The sequence below is a fragment of the Python bivittatus genome, unplaced genomic scaffold (genome assembly GCF_059951505.1).
Source record: "Python bivittatus isolate LINGU-HERP-01145 unplaced genomic scaffold, Pbiv_v1 ctg000430_np1212, whole genome shotgun sequence".
NCBI classification, from domain to species: Eukaryota; Metazoa; Chordata; class Lepidosauria; order Squamata; family Pythonidae; genus Python; species Python bivittatus.
Genome location: NW_028277071.1, coordinates 1,385,375 through 1,399,360, shown reverse-complemented (window position 1 = coordinate 1,399,360; position 13,986 = coordinate 1,385,375). Strand labels below are relative to the sequence as shown.

General features: G+C 47.4%; 2 protein-coding genes and 1 non-coding gene across 3 annotated transcripts; 2 read left to right on the top strand and 1 right to left on the bottom strand.

Annotated features, from left to right (window-relative positions):
* The first annotated feature begins 97 nt into the window (after window positions 1–97).
* Window positions 98–4,308, top strand: LOC103059892 (histone H2A type 2-C). The gene is made up of 2 exons (XM_088144186.1): window positions 98–1,625; window positions 2,734–4,308. Exon 1 carries the CDS (start codon window positions 186–188, stop codon window positions 573–575), a length of 390 nt encoding a protein of 129 aa, XP_088000312.1. The 5' UTR covers window positions 98–185; the 3' UTR covers window positions 576–1,625; window positions 2,734–4,308.
* Window positions 1,341–1,413, top strand: TRNAF-GAA (transfer RNA phenylalanine (anticodon GAA)). The gene has a single exon. It is a non-coding gene; the product is annotated as a tRNA-Phe (tRNA).
* Window positions 4,309–4,386: 78 nt separating the features above from the next.
* Window positions 4,387–13,249, bottom strand: LOC148215230 (zinc finger BED domain-containing protein 6-like). The gene is made up of 2 exons (XM_088144185.1): window positions 13,009–13,249; window positions 4,387–8,895 (listed from the first exon to the last, which is right to left on the bottom strand). The coding sequence occupies exon 2, from the start codon at window positions 8,884–8,886 to the stop codon at window positions 6,199–6,201; it is 2,688 nt and encodes an 895-aa protein (XP_088000311.1). The 5' UTR covers window positions 8,887–8,895; window positions 13,009–13,249; the 3' UTR covers window positions 4,387–6,198.
* Between the last annotated feature and the right edge of the window lie 737 nt (window positions 13,250–13,986).

Genomic DNA, 13,986 nt, shown 5'->3' with positions numbered 1-13,986 from the left:
GCTAGGAAGAAACCGCTCTTCCATTGGATGCGTCGCTTCCTTTCTATTGCCAGCCAATAGAAATTGTCAATCTGAATCTCCGGGAGAAAATAAAAGGGTAGCTGCAGCCTTTCTTGCAACCATTATCTTTTCAGGCTTTTCAGCTTAGGTGAAGTTGACTTCTTGCAAGGAAAGAAAGCGGCATCATGTCTGGACGTGGGAAGCAGGGCGGCAAAGCGAGGGCCAAGGCCAAGACGCGCTCCTCCCGCGCCGGGCTGCAGTTCCCCGTCGGCCGCGTGCACCGGCTGCTGCGCAAGGGTAACTACGCGGAGCGCGTCGGCGCCGGCGCCCCGGTCTACCTGGCCGCGGTGCTGGAGTACCTGACGGCCGAGATCCTGGAGCTGGCGGGCAACGCGGCCCGCGACAACAAGAAGACGCGCATCATCCCGCGCCACCTGCAGCTGGCCATCCGCAACGACGAGGAGCTGAACAAGCTGCTGGGCAAGGTCACCATCGCCCAGGGCGGCGTCCTGCCCAACATCCAGGCCGTCCTGCTGCCCAAGAAGACCGAGAGCCACAAGGCCAAGGGCAAGTAGAGCCCCCCGGCCCGCCCGCTGCCCCGCCGCCGCCCACAACGACACCAAAGGCTCTTTTAAGAGCCACCCACCTTTTCATGGAAAGAGCTGATAATCCACCCCGAACCCCTCTCTAACTTTATATAACCGAACACTTTGTTTAAATGCCTTTGGAAACTTTGCTCCGTATTTGCTTCAGCCTGATGAGAGCCTGAATTGAGGCGTCTCGGTGATCGGCGCGGGGAGCCAGCTACATCTCCAAAGCGCAGAGACCCGGCCGAGCATCTAGCATCCGTCCCGCTCCATCTTTTGAGTTTAGAGCCATTTAATTGGAGGGCTTTCCTTTGGAACAGCGTTCCTCAAACTCGGCGGCTTGAAGACGCGCGGACTTCAACTCCCAGAATTCTAGCTGCTAAGTTTCGATAGGACTTCTTGTTACGCTTTCTGCGCGGGATTGAAACTGGCCGGCCGCTCGACTGAATGTGCCACCGTTGTATTAAATCGTATTCGTCGGTACTGCTCGGCGGGGCTCATTCTTCTAAAAGGGCTGGGAGGCCAGTATGAACTGAAAGTAAGATACAATGTTATGCCAAGGGATCTCTGTAGCCCCACTAACGCAACAAGGTTTCCATGGAACAGGGCTACAGTCTGGTTTCAAAGATAGGTCGGCGGATCTTAGTTTTACAGCAGTGGCCGCTTCTCGCTAGAACAGATTTAAGGGGAATGGATATATTTAGAAATTAACTGTTCTATCTGGCAAAAGTAAAGAGCGGTTGAGCAAGAGCAGCCGAAATAGCTCAGTTGGGAGAGCGTTAGACTGAAGATCTAAAGGTCCCTGGTTCGATCCCGGGTTTCGGCAGAAGCTTTTTGGTCCTGTCTCCAGAAAAACAAAAGCGTTTGGGGGCTTTCCATGAAACCTGCAGCCACAGAAACAGAATGATCACAACACATTCACGTGTGTTCTAAAGGTGTTACATTTGCTTGTTCCTCAGCATCGTTTATATTTATCATGATCGAGAGTGATATAAAAAGTTCAAGCCAGCCTTCCTTTACTCGAAGCATAATAAAAAGGTAATGTTTTCAAACAGGTCATTAGGGAGCTTTTAATTTAAAAGAGCAGGGGGAGAAGAAAAAATTGAGTGGTGGCCAATCACCCTTTCTCAGCCCAGACTGCCCCATAGTATAACTTGTAAGGGTAACATTATGGGAGGTCCCATGTATTTCATCTTCAGCAATTGAGGGAAATGTGGGGTATAAATCTAACAAAATCCAATTAAGGATGCCAGATAGGCAGAGCCCTTAGCCTCATTTCCAGCCAGAAGGAGTAGCTTCCTCTTTTGGAAGTCTTCTGACACCCAGGAAATTCCATCTTGGCAGGGTTGCAGTTCCTCAAACCAAACTGGTTGGTAGTCTAGGGATCCCCTCCGGCTCATGTATCCTGCATGAAAAGAAAAGGGCAACTATATCTAGAGTATTGTTTTTCAAACTTGGCAGCTTTAAGATGGGTGGGCTTCAACTCCCAAAATTCCTCAGCCAGCCTGGAAGACCACTTAGAAACTACAGCTGGTCTAGAATGCAGATGCTACAGTAGCCTTGGGGACCAACTGCTTTGCTCATGTAATCCCATTACTTCTAGACCTGCACGAGTTCCCATCTGGCTTCCAAATGCAATTCAAGATGGTGATTGTCACCTTTAAAGCTCTCTGTGATTCAGGAGTTGATTATCTGGAGGATCACCTACTTGAAGTAGTTTCAGAGCTGGAATCTCCAAGGACCACGGGGACAGGCCGCCTTTGTCACTGCCCTTCTCCTCTGGAATAACATTCCCCCAACGTCAATTGGTCTCAACTCTTAAGTTTTCGAAAAGCAATTCAGACCTTAAGATCCTTCAGGATTTCATGCGTCTGAATAGGACCTTTCAAATTTAGAGGGGTGGGGGAAGTCTGTCAATTGGTTTTCCCCCCAGATAATTGATTATATTCTTACTGCTTGTTATATTGTTTTTAGTGTTAGTACTGAATTAAGGAATGTATGCTGCTGAAAGTCAGATGCAATTGAATTAGCACATAAGTCAAATCACTAAGAAAATAAATGTTCAACTGATTTATGATTGCTTGGTGTCAAGTGAAAATATGATTGTAAGTTTGCAGATGACTTAAGTTTTTTTTTTTAATCCCAGGCTTTCAGATACTAACATAGAGGAACTTAACTGGATAATGGCAGAATTGTATGATCATCTCTGAAATATCCTTCTCAACATCCTCTAAGATGCACCTACTGTGTCTTTATTTTTATTCATTTTGTTATATTTCAATTATGCAGGAAAATGGTATTTGAGCTATGTAGCTCTAAAGATATGTTACCCAAAACAGAATGTTTTTAAAAAGATACAGCAAATGGTCTTTCTGTCTCCTTCAAGGTTGAACTAAAAGTTTAACCCCCAACTGCTATTCTAGTCCGAATAAGCTAATTCACAGTTTGCTGAATTTTCTTGGGGGGGAAACAAACCCCAAAGCTGTTTCTTCATGTATATTATGGCCTGTATTTACAGTCACTCAAGATATGATTTAAATGGGAAGGGGGGAACCACCATGCAACTGATTAAGGACAGTCAGGTAGTGGAACCAGCAACTCCATTTATTTCTGCCTGCCTAGTAAGATTGGGCACAGTGGATACATTCCACATCCTATCAATGAAACAATGGCATCTATGGGGACCTAGGAAGCAGGGCTCCTCTTGTGGCACCTGCCCCCTGGGTAGCATCTCCCCACAGATCCATATGGCTTCCACTCTGAAGTTCTGGAGTCTTTAAAAACTTGCTTGGTTCCAGGCCTGGGGAGAAGTTGGCTGTTGACCCCCATCTGTCTTTTTCAGGGTATCCTCTTTATTTCTTCTGGACACACACCATCTTTTTCTTCTGTTTTATTGTTCTTTAAAGTATAGTCCATCCTGAGTCATTTGGAGTTGGGTGGCCTCAAAAGAAGTAACATGGGAGGCCCTTTGCTAGGTGTGTTCAGAAAGACAGAAAATGTTATCTTGGATTAAATTGGATCACTGCTCTGAGTAAGAAATTAGAGGTCATTCCAACTCTTTACAATTAATGATTTTATGAATATCTGGAAGGCCAAACTCTATTTCCAGTCAAGCTACCTTGTATATTGTCCTGTGACTGACTTGCATCTTTCAGTTAACACCTGGAAGAGAAGCTGCTTAGATAAGCCAGCTCTTCCTGTTTACTCTTGCGAGCGGTGAGATAACAAACTTCCAGCTCTAACCCCAATCAGACAATTTTTTTCCTCTTTTGTCATAGCCTGCTAGACACTTACTCATTAATAGCTAACCTTCCTTTGCTGATGTCTAAACTAAGGAACTCTGGGGTGGAGGGAGAGAGGTTGAAGGTTGACTAAAACTTGCCCAATGAAAGCCACCCCTTTCTGAGTTGTGTCCCGGAAACCTTCGTTGCTGTTTGTGGGCTCGCCCGGCTGTTTGGGGTTGTATCCTTCTGGTGCTGTAAGTATGTTCCAGGGTAATTTCTTAATAAACTTTTTTCAAGATTTATTGCCATCCTGGAGTCTCAGAGTTCTCATTCTTTGGTATCCATCCTGCAAATTCTAAATTAAGCCTCAATACACAGATTAAAGGCAACATATGTATGTAGTTAGAGGCCGTGATCCCCCTGACCTGAGGATGCAAATTAAGGATGTTACATTTGCGCAGCAAACAAACTCATTTAAGGCTCCGATTCAAGCTTTCTTAAAAGAATATACACACCCTTCAATGGTGTGAAAGAAATATTTTAAAGATCAGATAGACTGCAGTCTTTTGGCCACTCTTAGAACACTTTATTAAAGTAGCTTGTTTCATTCTGAGATTGTTTCACAGTGGTGACTAAACAGGCTGGTTAAAATGCCTTTTCTGAAAAAATGAAAAAAAGTTCCAAGAGCAATCCAGTTAAAATTTGGCTGAGCTCCAGCAGCTATTAGTTTTCCATAGACACGTATAGACAAATATTAGTTTCCCATAGACATTTCTTTCTTTGAATTAGCACCATTTTCCAGAGACAACATGAAGATGCTGCTGTAGATATTGTAACAATTACTACCAAAGTTTTATCTTTTTAAGAAGTATACAGCGCTTTCCGGCCTTCTTCACAGAACTCTTCACGACCTCGAGAGTCCTGAGATGAAACTCTTCCACCTGTGCAACTCACTGCTAACTTCCAGTTGCCTCAGGAGAATCAAGCCGTTTTGAAACTGTACAAAGTGTCACCGGGTGAGCACATTACAAGACAACCACTCTCTTTTTCTTTTAACATGCAAAAACAAGTGCTGTGCCAGTTCAGAGAAGAAATTCTCCAGTGCTTCTGCAGGGGGAAAGGAAACAAAGAGGATAAGGAAACCAAAAGACTAACACAATTCTCAGCGTTAATTAATTTATAGGAGGTTTCCAAAGCAAGGAACGTGGATGCTCTAATGGCCTTTGGAGGCAGGAAACAGAGTGTCTTGTATAATGTAGGTTAAGTTCACACATGCTAAGCCATGGTTTGTGTTAATTAGGATCTGATTAACATTGTGACCTGCTTCACATTATGGTTACAACCCTACGGTGTGTTGTTTTGCTAGGTTTTGGCTTAGCATGCTCTGTGAACTCAGGCACTGTGGCTTAGTCAAGAAATGCTGGCTAAACAAACTGTAACTTGGTATACTACGAAATCAGGTCATACAATTCGAAGCTCTACACTCTTGTTTCTAATTCACACATAACATTAAACCCAAACCCAACCTTATTATAGTGTGAACCTAGCAAAAGTTCCTCAACAGAGCTACAGGTAGTTACAATGGCAATTGGGACCAGAATTTCCATTGCTAAGCGATGCCGTCGTAAGCACAATGTGATGAGACAGCAATTCCAGCAATCCTGGTTACTGTTGTTAAGCAAGGACCGCATGGATTGTTAAGCGAGGACCTCACATGATTGCAACTTCTGATCTCCTGCCGACTTCCCCAGTGACTTTGCTTGTGGGAAGCCAGCAGATCATCAGAACAGGAGAACATTGGAAATCATGATCACATGACTGTGGCTTGCTGCGATGTCACAATCACAAGCCAGGTGCTCGGATCACAATCATATGACCAAGGGGACACTGCAAGGGCCATAACTCTGAGGACTGGTTGTAAGTACCATTTGTTCAGCACCGTTGTAACTTTGAATGGTTGCTGAACGAATGGTTGTAACCTGAGGTCTACCTGTATTGTGGACCACATTTTTTTCCATTTGAGCAAAGTTTTTTTTAAGGGTTGCAGGTAAGGCAGGCTCCCCATTTGTTATTCAAAAGGTGTTAAGTAAGCCTCCTTACCCTGAGTGTTATGAGAATTTTATCAGTCAAGTACTAAAAAGACAGAAAGTGCATTTCCACTTGTGAAATGGGGGAGATACCATCACACTACCACAAGACTAAATGTAAGAGTCTTAGACCAGAAGAAGAAAAGCTGATTTTAAAGGGATTTGGCACCTTCAATCAATTTTAACAAGTGTTAAGAGATGTTATAAGGTATTAAAAGATTTGCTCCTGCGTAACAAACTAACAAGGGGATGCTACTGGAGCAAACCAAGTCCAGGGGTTTTCTCAGACCATACAGTTCTTCACTTGTCCTCATGTTCCTCATCCAGTCTTAGAAGGTCATCTTCCTCTTCCACATTCAGGTCCTCTCTTGGCCCCATCGGGCTTTGGGAAGAAAGATCTCCAAGTGAGAGCCTCCAGTCTTGTGGGATGAGGTGGCGATTCCTCCGTATGAATGTGAACATTTTAACGTTGGCTGGGGAAAGGTTCTTGGGATGGTCTCTTGCCCCTGATGAACTGGGAATACCAGAGAGGTCTTCAGAGGACGATGATGTTGGTGGGCACCCAAAGTGGAACACCGCAACCTTGAAGAGAGCTGGCCACACCCCCATCTTCCCTTGCCAGTACAGCATTGGATCAGCATTTTCTCCAATATGGTCCACGTTATCATGGAGGTACTCTTCCATTTCCCGAAGGGCTGCGGCTGCTCCCCCCTCAGAAGCCAGACCTGAGGCAGGATCACTTTTGGTAATTGCCCTCCAGCGCTTCATGGTGAACTGCCAAGCTGCTGAGCCAGGAGAGCTGCTGCAACTGTTACTTTGGTCCTGAGAAGAGTGACCAACTGGTGAGAACTCCACATCTGACCCAGGAGGCACATAGGACCTTGTGGCCAAGTCAATAATGTGTTCCTTCAGCAGGGCTGCATCACTCAGGTCTGTTCCACCAAGCTTCATGGTGGTGATGTCCCTGAAGCGGGGGTCAAGGAAGGCTGCAATCCGATACATCCTATTGCCCTTTATTTCCCTCAGCTGATTGTCAGCCTCAAGGCAGTCCAATGCCTGTGTGGTCAAATGAGCTGCTGTATTATTATTTTCTTGGTAGTATCTGGTCCTCAGCGCCCTCAGCTGCTCCTCCAAGAACCACAGGAGAGGAAGTGCTTGGCAGAGAGTTGCATCTGGCCGGATAACCAGCGCAGCGGCATCTTCAAATGGCTTCAAGATCTCCACCAAGCACTTCATCACTTTCCAGTCTGCGGGCGCCAAGAGCAGATGGGAGCCATCTTCATCTTCATCCAGCATTGCCCCAATGGCTTGGCGTTGCCTATACAGGCACTCTAACATAAGCAAGGTGGAGTTGGACCTCGTCTGCGTGTCTTGCCCCACAGGCTGATGCAAGCCCAAGTTCGCCTGGACTTCCAGGAGACGACGTCGGACGGTGGCCGAGCGGCGGTAGCAGCTGCAGATCCTCCTGGAGGTCTTCAGGAGACGCCCAACTTGAGCATCCACAGCCAAAAACACTTTTGTGACCAGCTTCAGACAGCGGGCCAGGCAAGGAATGTGCTTGAGGCGCAGTTCTCGCACCGCCCGTACAGCATTGGTCCCGCTGTCAGAGACAACGCCCCCCGTCTTCAGATCACAGAGCCAGTCCTGCAGGACTTCCCGCAGTTTGTGGCAGACGTCCTCTGGTGAACAGCAGCTCTCAAAGGCACACACCGAGAGAGTGGCGTGTTGCCGGGTCAGGGTACCTGCCAATTCAGCGATCCAGTGCCCCGTCACAGACATGTACGTGGCCGTTTGTCTGCCACCCCAGGTGTCTATCGTGATGTGGACCGTGCGGCTGACGCTGCAGGCCACTGCTTGGCGCACAGCTCGGGACACCACTTTGGATAACTCAGGCACTGCCTTGCTGGCGAAGAAGGCACGGCTAGGGATCCTCCAGCGAGGCTGGGCGGTGGCCATCAGCCGGCGGAATCCTTCGCTCTCCACGCAGGAAAAGGGCTGCATGTCCACCGCTAGCATCCACGCGGTATCAGACGCCAGCTGGGTGGCTACTGGGTGGGTGGGAGGGTAGTAGGGTTGGTTCCTCTCCTGCCGGGCAAACGGAAAGGCCGGGGTAGCCGGCTCAGTGACCACCATGGGAGTGCTGTGGGACCTCTCCTTAAGGGGCATCAGTGGCGATGGAGGAACCACTGCCACACCTGGCAAATGGAGGCCATGGTGGACCTTCAAGTGCTTATGGAGAGCTGTGGTGCCAGGTCGGGTGCCTCCGTCCTTTCCCCTCCTCACCCGTTTTTGGCACGTGCTACAAACAGCGACACAGGGTTCCCTTGGGTCCAGAGTGAAGTAATCCCAGACAGCAGAGGTGGTTTTCTTGTGCATGGGTGGTGGGGCTCCGTCTACTGTTAATACCTCCCGGTCACGCCCCCGCTTGGAGTGAGCTGAAGCTGGGATGTGGGTCATGGGTGTGAAGAAGTGGAGCATCTCTCTTCCTCCTGGAAGAATGGACCTGCCCATTGTAGCTGAAGACGCATAGGCTGGCAGAGGGGGAGGGGCAGCAGGGGGTGGAAGAATATGTGGGGGGGACAGAGAGGCTATCTCAGCCACCTCTTCCTCCTCCTCTTCCTCCTTCTTTAAGTAGGAAAGCATCTCGTGGACTTCAGAATGGCAGTGCTGCTTCACCACCATTGGGACAGAAGTGGTGGGCATGGGTGAAAAGGTCCCCAGCTCAGCAGTATCCACCTCTTCCTCCTCTTCCTCCTCTTTCTCCTTCAAGTAGGAAAAAAGGTCATGTACTGATGACTGGCAGGGCTTCTCCTCTTTCATCCCAGGTTCCAACGAACCAGCAGGAGCAATCACCATGGCCAAAGGCTCTTCGGACACACCTTCTTCCATTGCACTGGGGAAAGGGGACTCCTGCAGATGGACAGGGAGAGCTCTCCTGTTAAATGCTGCCGGTTGGGATCGTCTTCCTCGGCCACGCCTTGGCGTCATGGTGGAGTCCTGCAATGGCAAACCCAAAGACAGAATGTTTTAGTTTCCGCAGCCTCAAATCCAGCTGCTTTTCCCACCGGAAACCCGGGCCTTCAATAAGATAGGGAAATAGTTCTATCTGGACATTTGAAAAGCTTAGTCTGCTGTTGGGGTGAGATGCAATCCTGTTCCTGTTTGTTTGTTTGTTTTCAAATAACTTTATGAAGATTGACAAACAGAATAAAAACTAAGACAAACTACAAAAGATATAGAAAGACAAAAAGAAAAATACAGAAAGAGGAAAAAAAGGGGAAAAAAGGAAAAAAGAAAAAGTCGTCACTTCCCCCTTCGTCCCAGCAAGTAAAAACAATTTTAATAGCTTATCACCATCTCAATAAACATATACTCTCTTCACCCCATAACTCATCTCTTAACTGAAAAACACAACCCAAAAGCCTCATCATTCATTCTTTATCAGCAAAAATCCAGTAAGGGAAACCAGATATAACTAATTTTCTATTTTAACCTTGATCGCATAGAGATACAATCTGTTCCTGTTGATCTTCTACAGAAGCTACACCACCCCACCCCACCACCCCGAATACACCACCTGCTTCTTAACTTCTAGCATCTATCACTATTGGCCATGCTGGCTAAACTGCTAAATGTCATTACTGACTTGGTTCAGCTCTCCCCATCACGCACCTCTTCGTCCCAAACCGAATGCACACCATGTACCTCTGCAGCTGCCCTATGCAATGGAAAGACTCTCCAGAATTACAGTGGGAATGGTTGGTATAAAAGCAAGAAAATGAAGGAAGGGGCAAAGAGCGGAAAATCAGAATATTATTCTGCCACTTTTCTGTCAAGTGTCTTAACAGGTGGTCGTATCTACAGTGGGGCAAAAAAGTATTTAGTCAGCCACCAATTGTGCAAGTTCTCCCACTTAAAAAGATGAGAGAGGCCTGTAATTTTTATCATAGGTATACCTCAACTATGAGAGACAAAATGGGGAAAAAAATCCAGAAAATCATATTGTCTGATTTTTAAAGAATTTATTTGCAAATCATGGTGGAAAATAAGTATTTGGTCAATATCAAAAGTTCATCTCAATACTTCGTTATATATCCTTTGTTGGCAATGACAGAGGTCAAATGTTTTCTGTAAGTCTTCACAAGGTTTTCACACACTGTTGCTGGTATTTTGGCCCATTCCTCCATGCAGATCTCCTCTAGAGCAGTGATGTTTTGGGGCTGTCGCTGGGCAACACGGACTTTCAACTCCCTCCAAAGGTTTTCCATGGGGTTGAGATCTGGAGACTGGCTAGGCCACTCCAGGGCCTTGAAATGCTTCTTACGAAGCCACTCCTTCGTTGCCCGGGCGGTGTGTTCGGGATCATTGTCATGCTGAAAGACCCAGCCACGTTTCATCTTCAATGCCCTTGCTGACGGAAGGAGGTGTTCACTCAAAATCTCACGATACATGGCCCCATTCATTCTTTCCTTTACACGGATCAGTCGTCCTGGTCCCTTTGCAGAAAAACAGCCCCAAAGCATGATGTTTCCACCCCCATGCTTCACAGTAGGTATGGTGTTCTTTGGATGCAACTCAGCATTCTCTCTCCTCCAAACACAACGAGTTGAGTTTAGACCAAAACGTTCTACTTTGGTTTCATCTGACCATATGTCATTCTCCCAATCCTCTTCTGGATCATCCAAATGCTCTCTAGCAAACTTCAGACGGGCCCAGACATGTACTGGCTTAAGCAGGGGGACACATCTGGCACTGCAGGATTTGAGTCCCTGGCGGCGTAGTGTGTTACTGATGGTAGCCTTTGTTACTTTGGTCCCAGCTCCCTGCAGGTCATTCACTAGGTCCCCCCGTGTGGTTCTGGGATTTTTGCTCACCGTTCTTGTGATCATTTTGACCCCACGGGGTGAGATCTTGCGTGGAGCCCCAGATCGAGGGAGATTATCAGTGGTCTTGTATGTCTTCCATTTTCTAATTATTGCTCCCACAGTTGATTTCTTCACACCAAGCTGCCTGCCTATTGCAGATTCAGTCTTCCCAGCCTGGTGCAGGTCTACAATTTTGTTTCTGGTGTCCTTCAACAGCTCTTTGGTCTTGGCCATAGTGGAGTTTGGAGTGTGACTGTTTGAGGTTGTGGACAGGGGTCTTTTATACTGATAACAAGGTCAAACAGGTGCCATTACTACAGGTAACGAGTGGAGGACAGAGGAGCCTCTTAAAGAAGTAGTTACAGGTCTGTGAGAGCCAGACGTCTTGCTTGTTTGTAGGTGACCAAATACTTATTTTCCACCATGATTTGCAAATAAATTCTTTAAAAATCAGACAATGTGATTTTCTGGATTTTTTTTCTCACTTTGTCTCTCATAGTTGAGGTATACCTATGATGAAAATTACAGGCCTCTCTCATCTTTTTAAGTGGGAGAACTTGCACAATTGGTGGCTGACTAAATACTTTTTTGCCCCACTGTAGCTGGCCTTGTCCAGGCTCAGAAGCCAAGCAGAGAAAGGATTAATTACTGCTTGGGTGGAAGACCCCTAATCAATCTCATGGCATTTTGAACGAAACTGAAAAACATCTTGGGAAAAGCACTGGTGCATCACTTCCGTCTTGTGTCCCTAAAGTCACCAGGAGCCCAGCTGAACTCAAGGAATTTTCTCCCCGTTTAAGAGGTCAGGTGTCCTTCTGCCCTGAAGATCTCTTCTCCCTGACATCCAGGAGTTGCTGCAGAAGATTTCATTAATAGCTTGGGAGAGTTCCCTGTTCTACATAATGTTCTTTCTCCAAAGTCAGAAAGAGAAATCCAAATTCTTCTCTGTGCCCCTTTGAATCTGCAGCTTCCTTAGCATCAGGGACAATGGGACAATAGAAAGCCCCTACTTAAAGAGACCAGTTGAAGTCTTACAACAGCCCTTTGGGTATTCTAGGAAGAGACTTATGTAGCCTGTGCTGGCAAAGATCAGGAGCGATTTGCTATCCCCTTTGCCAATTAACACATTTTATTAAAAGGCCAACGCTTTCACTCTAGGCATCCGATGAAGTGAGCTGTGGCTTACAAAACCTGGTGCCTTTTCATAAAATTTAGATTAAATAAAATTAGTCAGGAAAGGTACTGCAAGGCTCCTGATTTTTGGCAGCCAGTTGGATATTTCCCAAAGGGACAAACTCCTTTCCTGCTGCTGGGGGCCTCACAGTTCTATTCTGCAGCTTTCCCTGATTTTCACAGATGCCAGGACTACCATAAGTCACAAATACACTGTTGAGGGAATCAATAGATTAAAGGTGCAACTTTTCAGGTGGGCTGATTCATTTCTTAAAACAACTGATACTCCCATTCTCATCAGCAATGTTCTTAAAGGATGTTCCATTAATCATAAGAGAGGATAAAACAGTGTTTCTGGAACTTGGCAACTTTAAGATGTGTGGACTTCAACTCCCAGAATTCCCCAGCCAGCCATGGCTGGCTGGGGAATTCTGGGAGTTGAAGTCCACACATCTTAAAGTTGCCAAGTTCCAGAAACATTGGGCTAAAACAATCCATTAAAAAGAACAGCTATAGGAGGCAGCTAAGGAACAGAAGAGGCGAAATCCAGTCAACTGCAAACGACAGATCTTGGGGATGTCTTTTTGAGACTGTGGATTCAAAACCCTTGGAAGACTGGCATGTCATGCAACAATTTGGACCGAGGTGAGCCAGGCTCAACTCCCATCTCCATCATGGAACTCTTGTCAGTGACTTCGGGCCAGACTCTTTCCCGCAAGCCAGCCTACCTCACAGGGTTGTTTTTGGGCCACGTAACATTAGGGGAGACCTCTGAGGAAGCCCCTTGAGACGGGGTATCCCAAAGAGAGGGGGCAGGCCAGGGTCACAACCCCCTTCTCCAGCAAACCGACGAAACGAAACCTTGATTTGGGTTGAAATACGCCAGCGATCAAAGCGCATCCGCCGCCCTCCGTTTGATTCTTAAACCGAACTCTTTCTAGCTAAGAGAGCGCGCTCCCCAGAAGAACAAAACGAGGCGATTTGCGCGTTTCCCCCCCTTATTCCAAAAAAAAAAAAAAGAGAGATCCAAGCCCCCCTCAGCCCCCCGCCCCATAAGGCGAGGCGCACTCACCACCGCAAAATGGAAGTCAGCTCCGGCAGGAACCCCCACCCTCCGTCGGCCACTCCCTGAGCCGGGATGCTCCGAGAAATGAATCCCGGCCGCGAACGAGCGAGAGGCCGCCTCGCCTTGCGGAAGAGGGTGGGCAAAGGCCGCGCGCGCGCGCGCGCCCCCCGCGGAGCCGAAGGCGGCGGGCACGCGCTTAAAGATGCAGGCCCCCCCTTGGAGCCTTAAAAAAGAGGAAAAGTGGAGGGGAGAAACCCAGACCCGGAAGAAAATACTGGAACACCCGGATGCTTTTTGTTCTAAATTTGAACAGAACAAACTCCTTTCTCCCCCCCCCTTTCCTTTCCTTTCCTTTCCTTTCCAGGATCACGTTTTGGGGGGTCTGTTTTGATATGACCGTAATAAAAGATGTGATGTCTCTTGTCGAGGCAGGAGGAGAACAATCCTGTGCATTTGAGAATAACGTATTTCAGGGCGGCGGAAAGGTGGGGGCGGCCAAGGTCAGCGGACTCCGTCCCGTGTGAATGAATGGACTTGAGAGGACCTCAGCGGAAGGAATGGTTACCCCTGGTTCACTTGGCACCGGCCAGCAGCGTTGCTTCAGTTTTCGTCGTTCACAGCTTGGCTGCGGCTGATGGGACCTAAAACCCAACCCGCTGGAGAAGGCTGTCATGCAGGGAGAGCGGAACACCCTGCACGGGTCCCAAACTAGACGATGATTCCTCAGGTTGACGGGGAGGGTAAAGAACAGACTTCAGACGTCCTGCTTCTGGTCCATCGCGTTAATTTCAGGCATTTCATTATGCCCCTTTCTTCAACGGGTCCGCTCGAGGCGGAGGAAATACAGAACTTTTTCAGAAGAACGAACGGAATAGACGGTTTGGAGTACTGTATCAGGATGGCTCTGAGAAGTCTCGGATCGTAAGTGAATGTGGTGCGCCCTTGGATGCTGGCTTAATCTGGGGTTCGTGGTTCACTTCTCCC

Coding starts and splice junctions, on each gene's coding strand:
- LOC148215230 (XM_088144185.1), bottom strand. CDS start 8,886: ATGACGCCAAGGCGTGGCCGAGGAAGACGATCCCAACCGGCAGCATTT.
- LOC103059892 (XM_088144186.1), top strand. CDS start 186: ATGTCTGGACGTGGGAAGCAGGGCGGCAAAGCGAGGGCCAAGGCCAAG.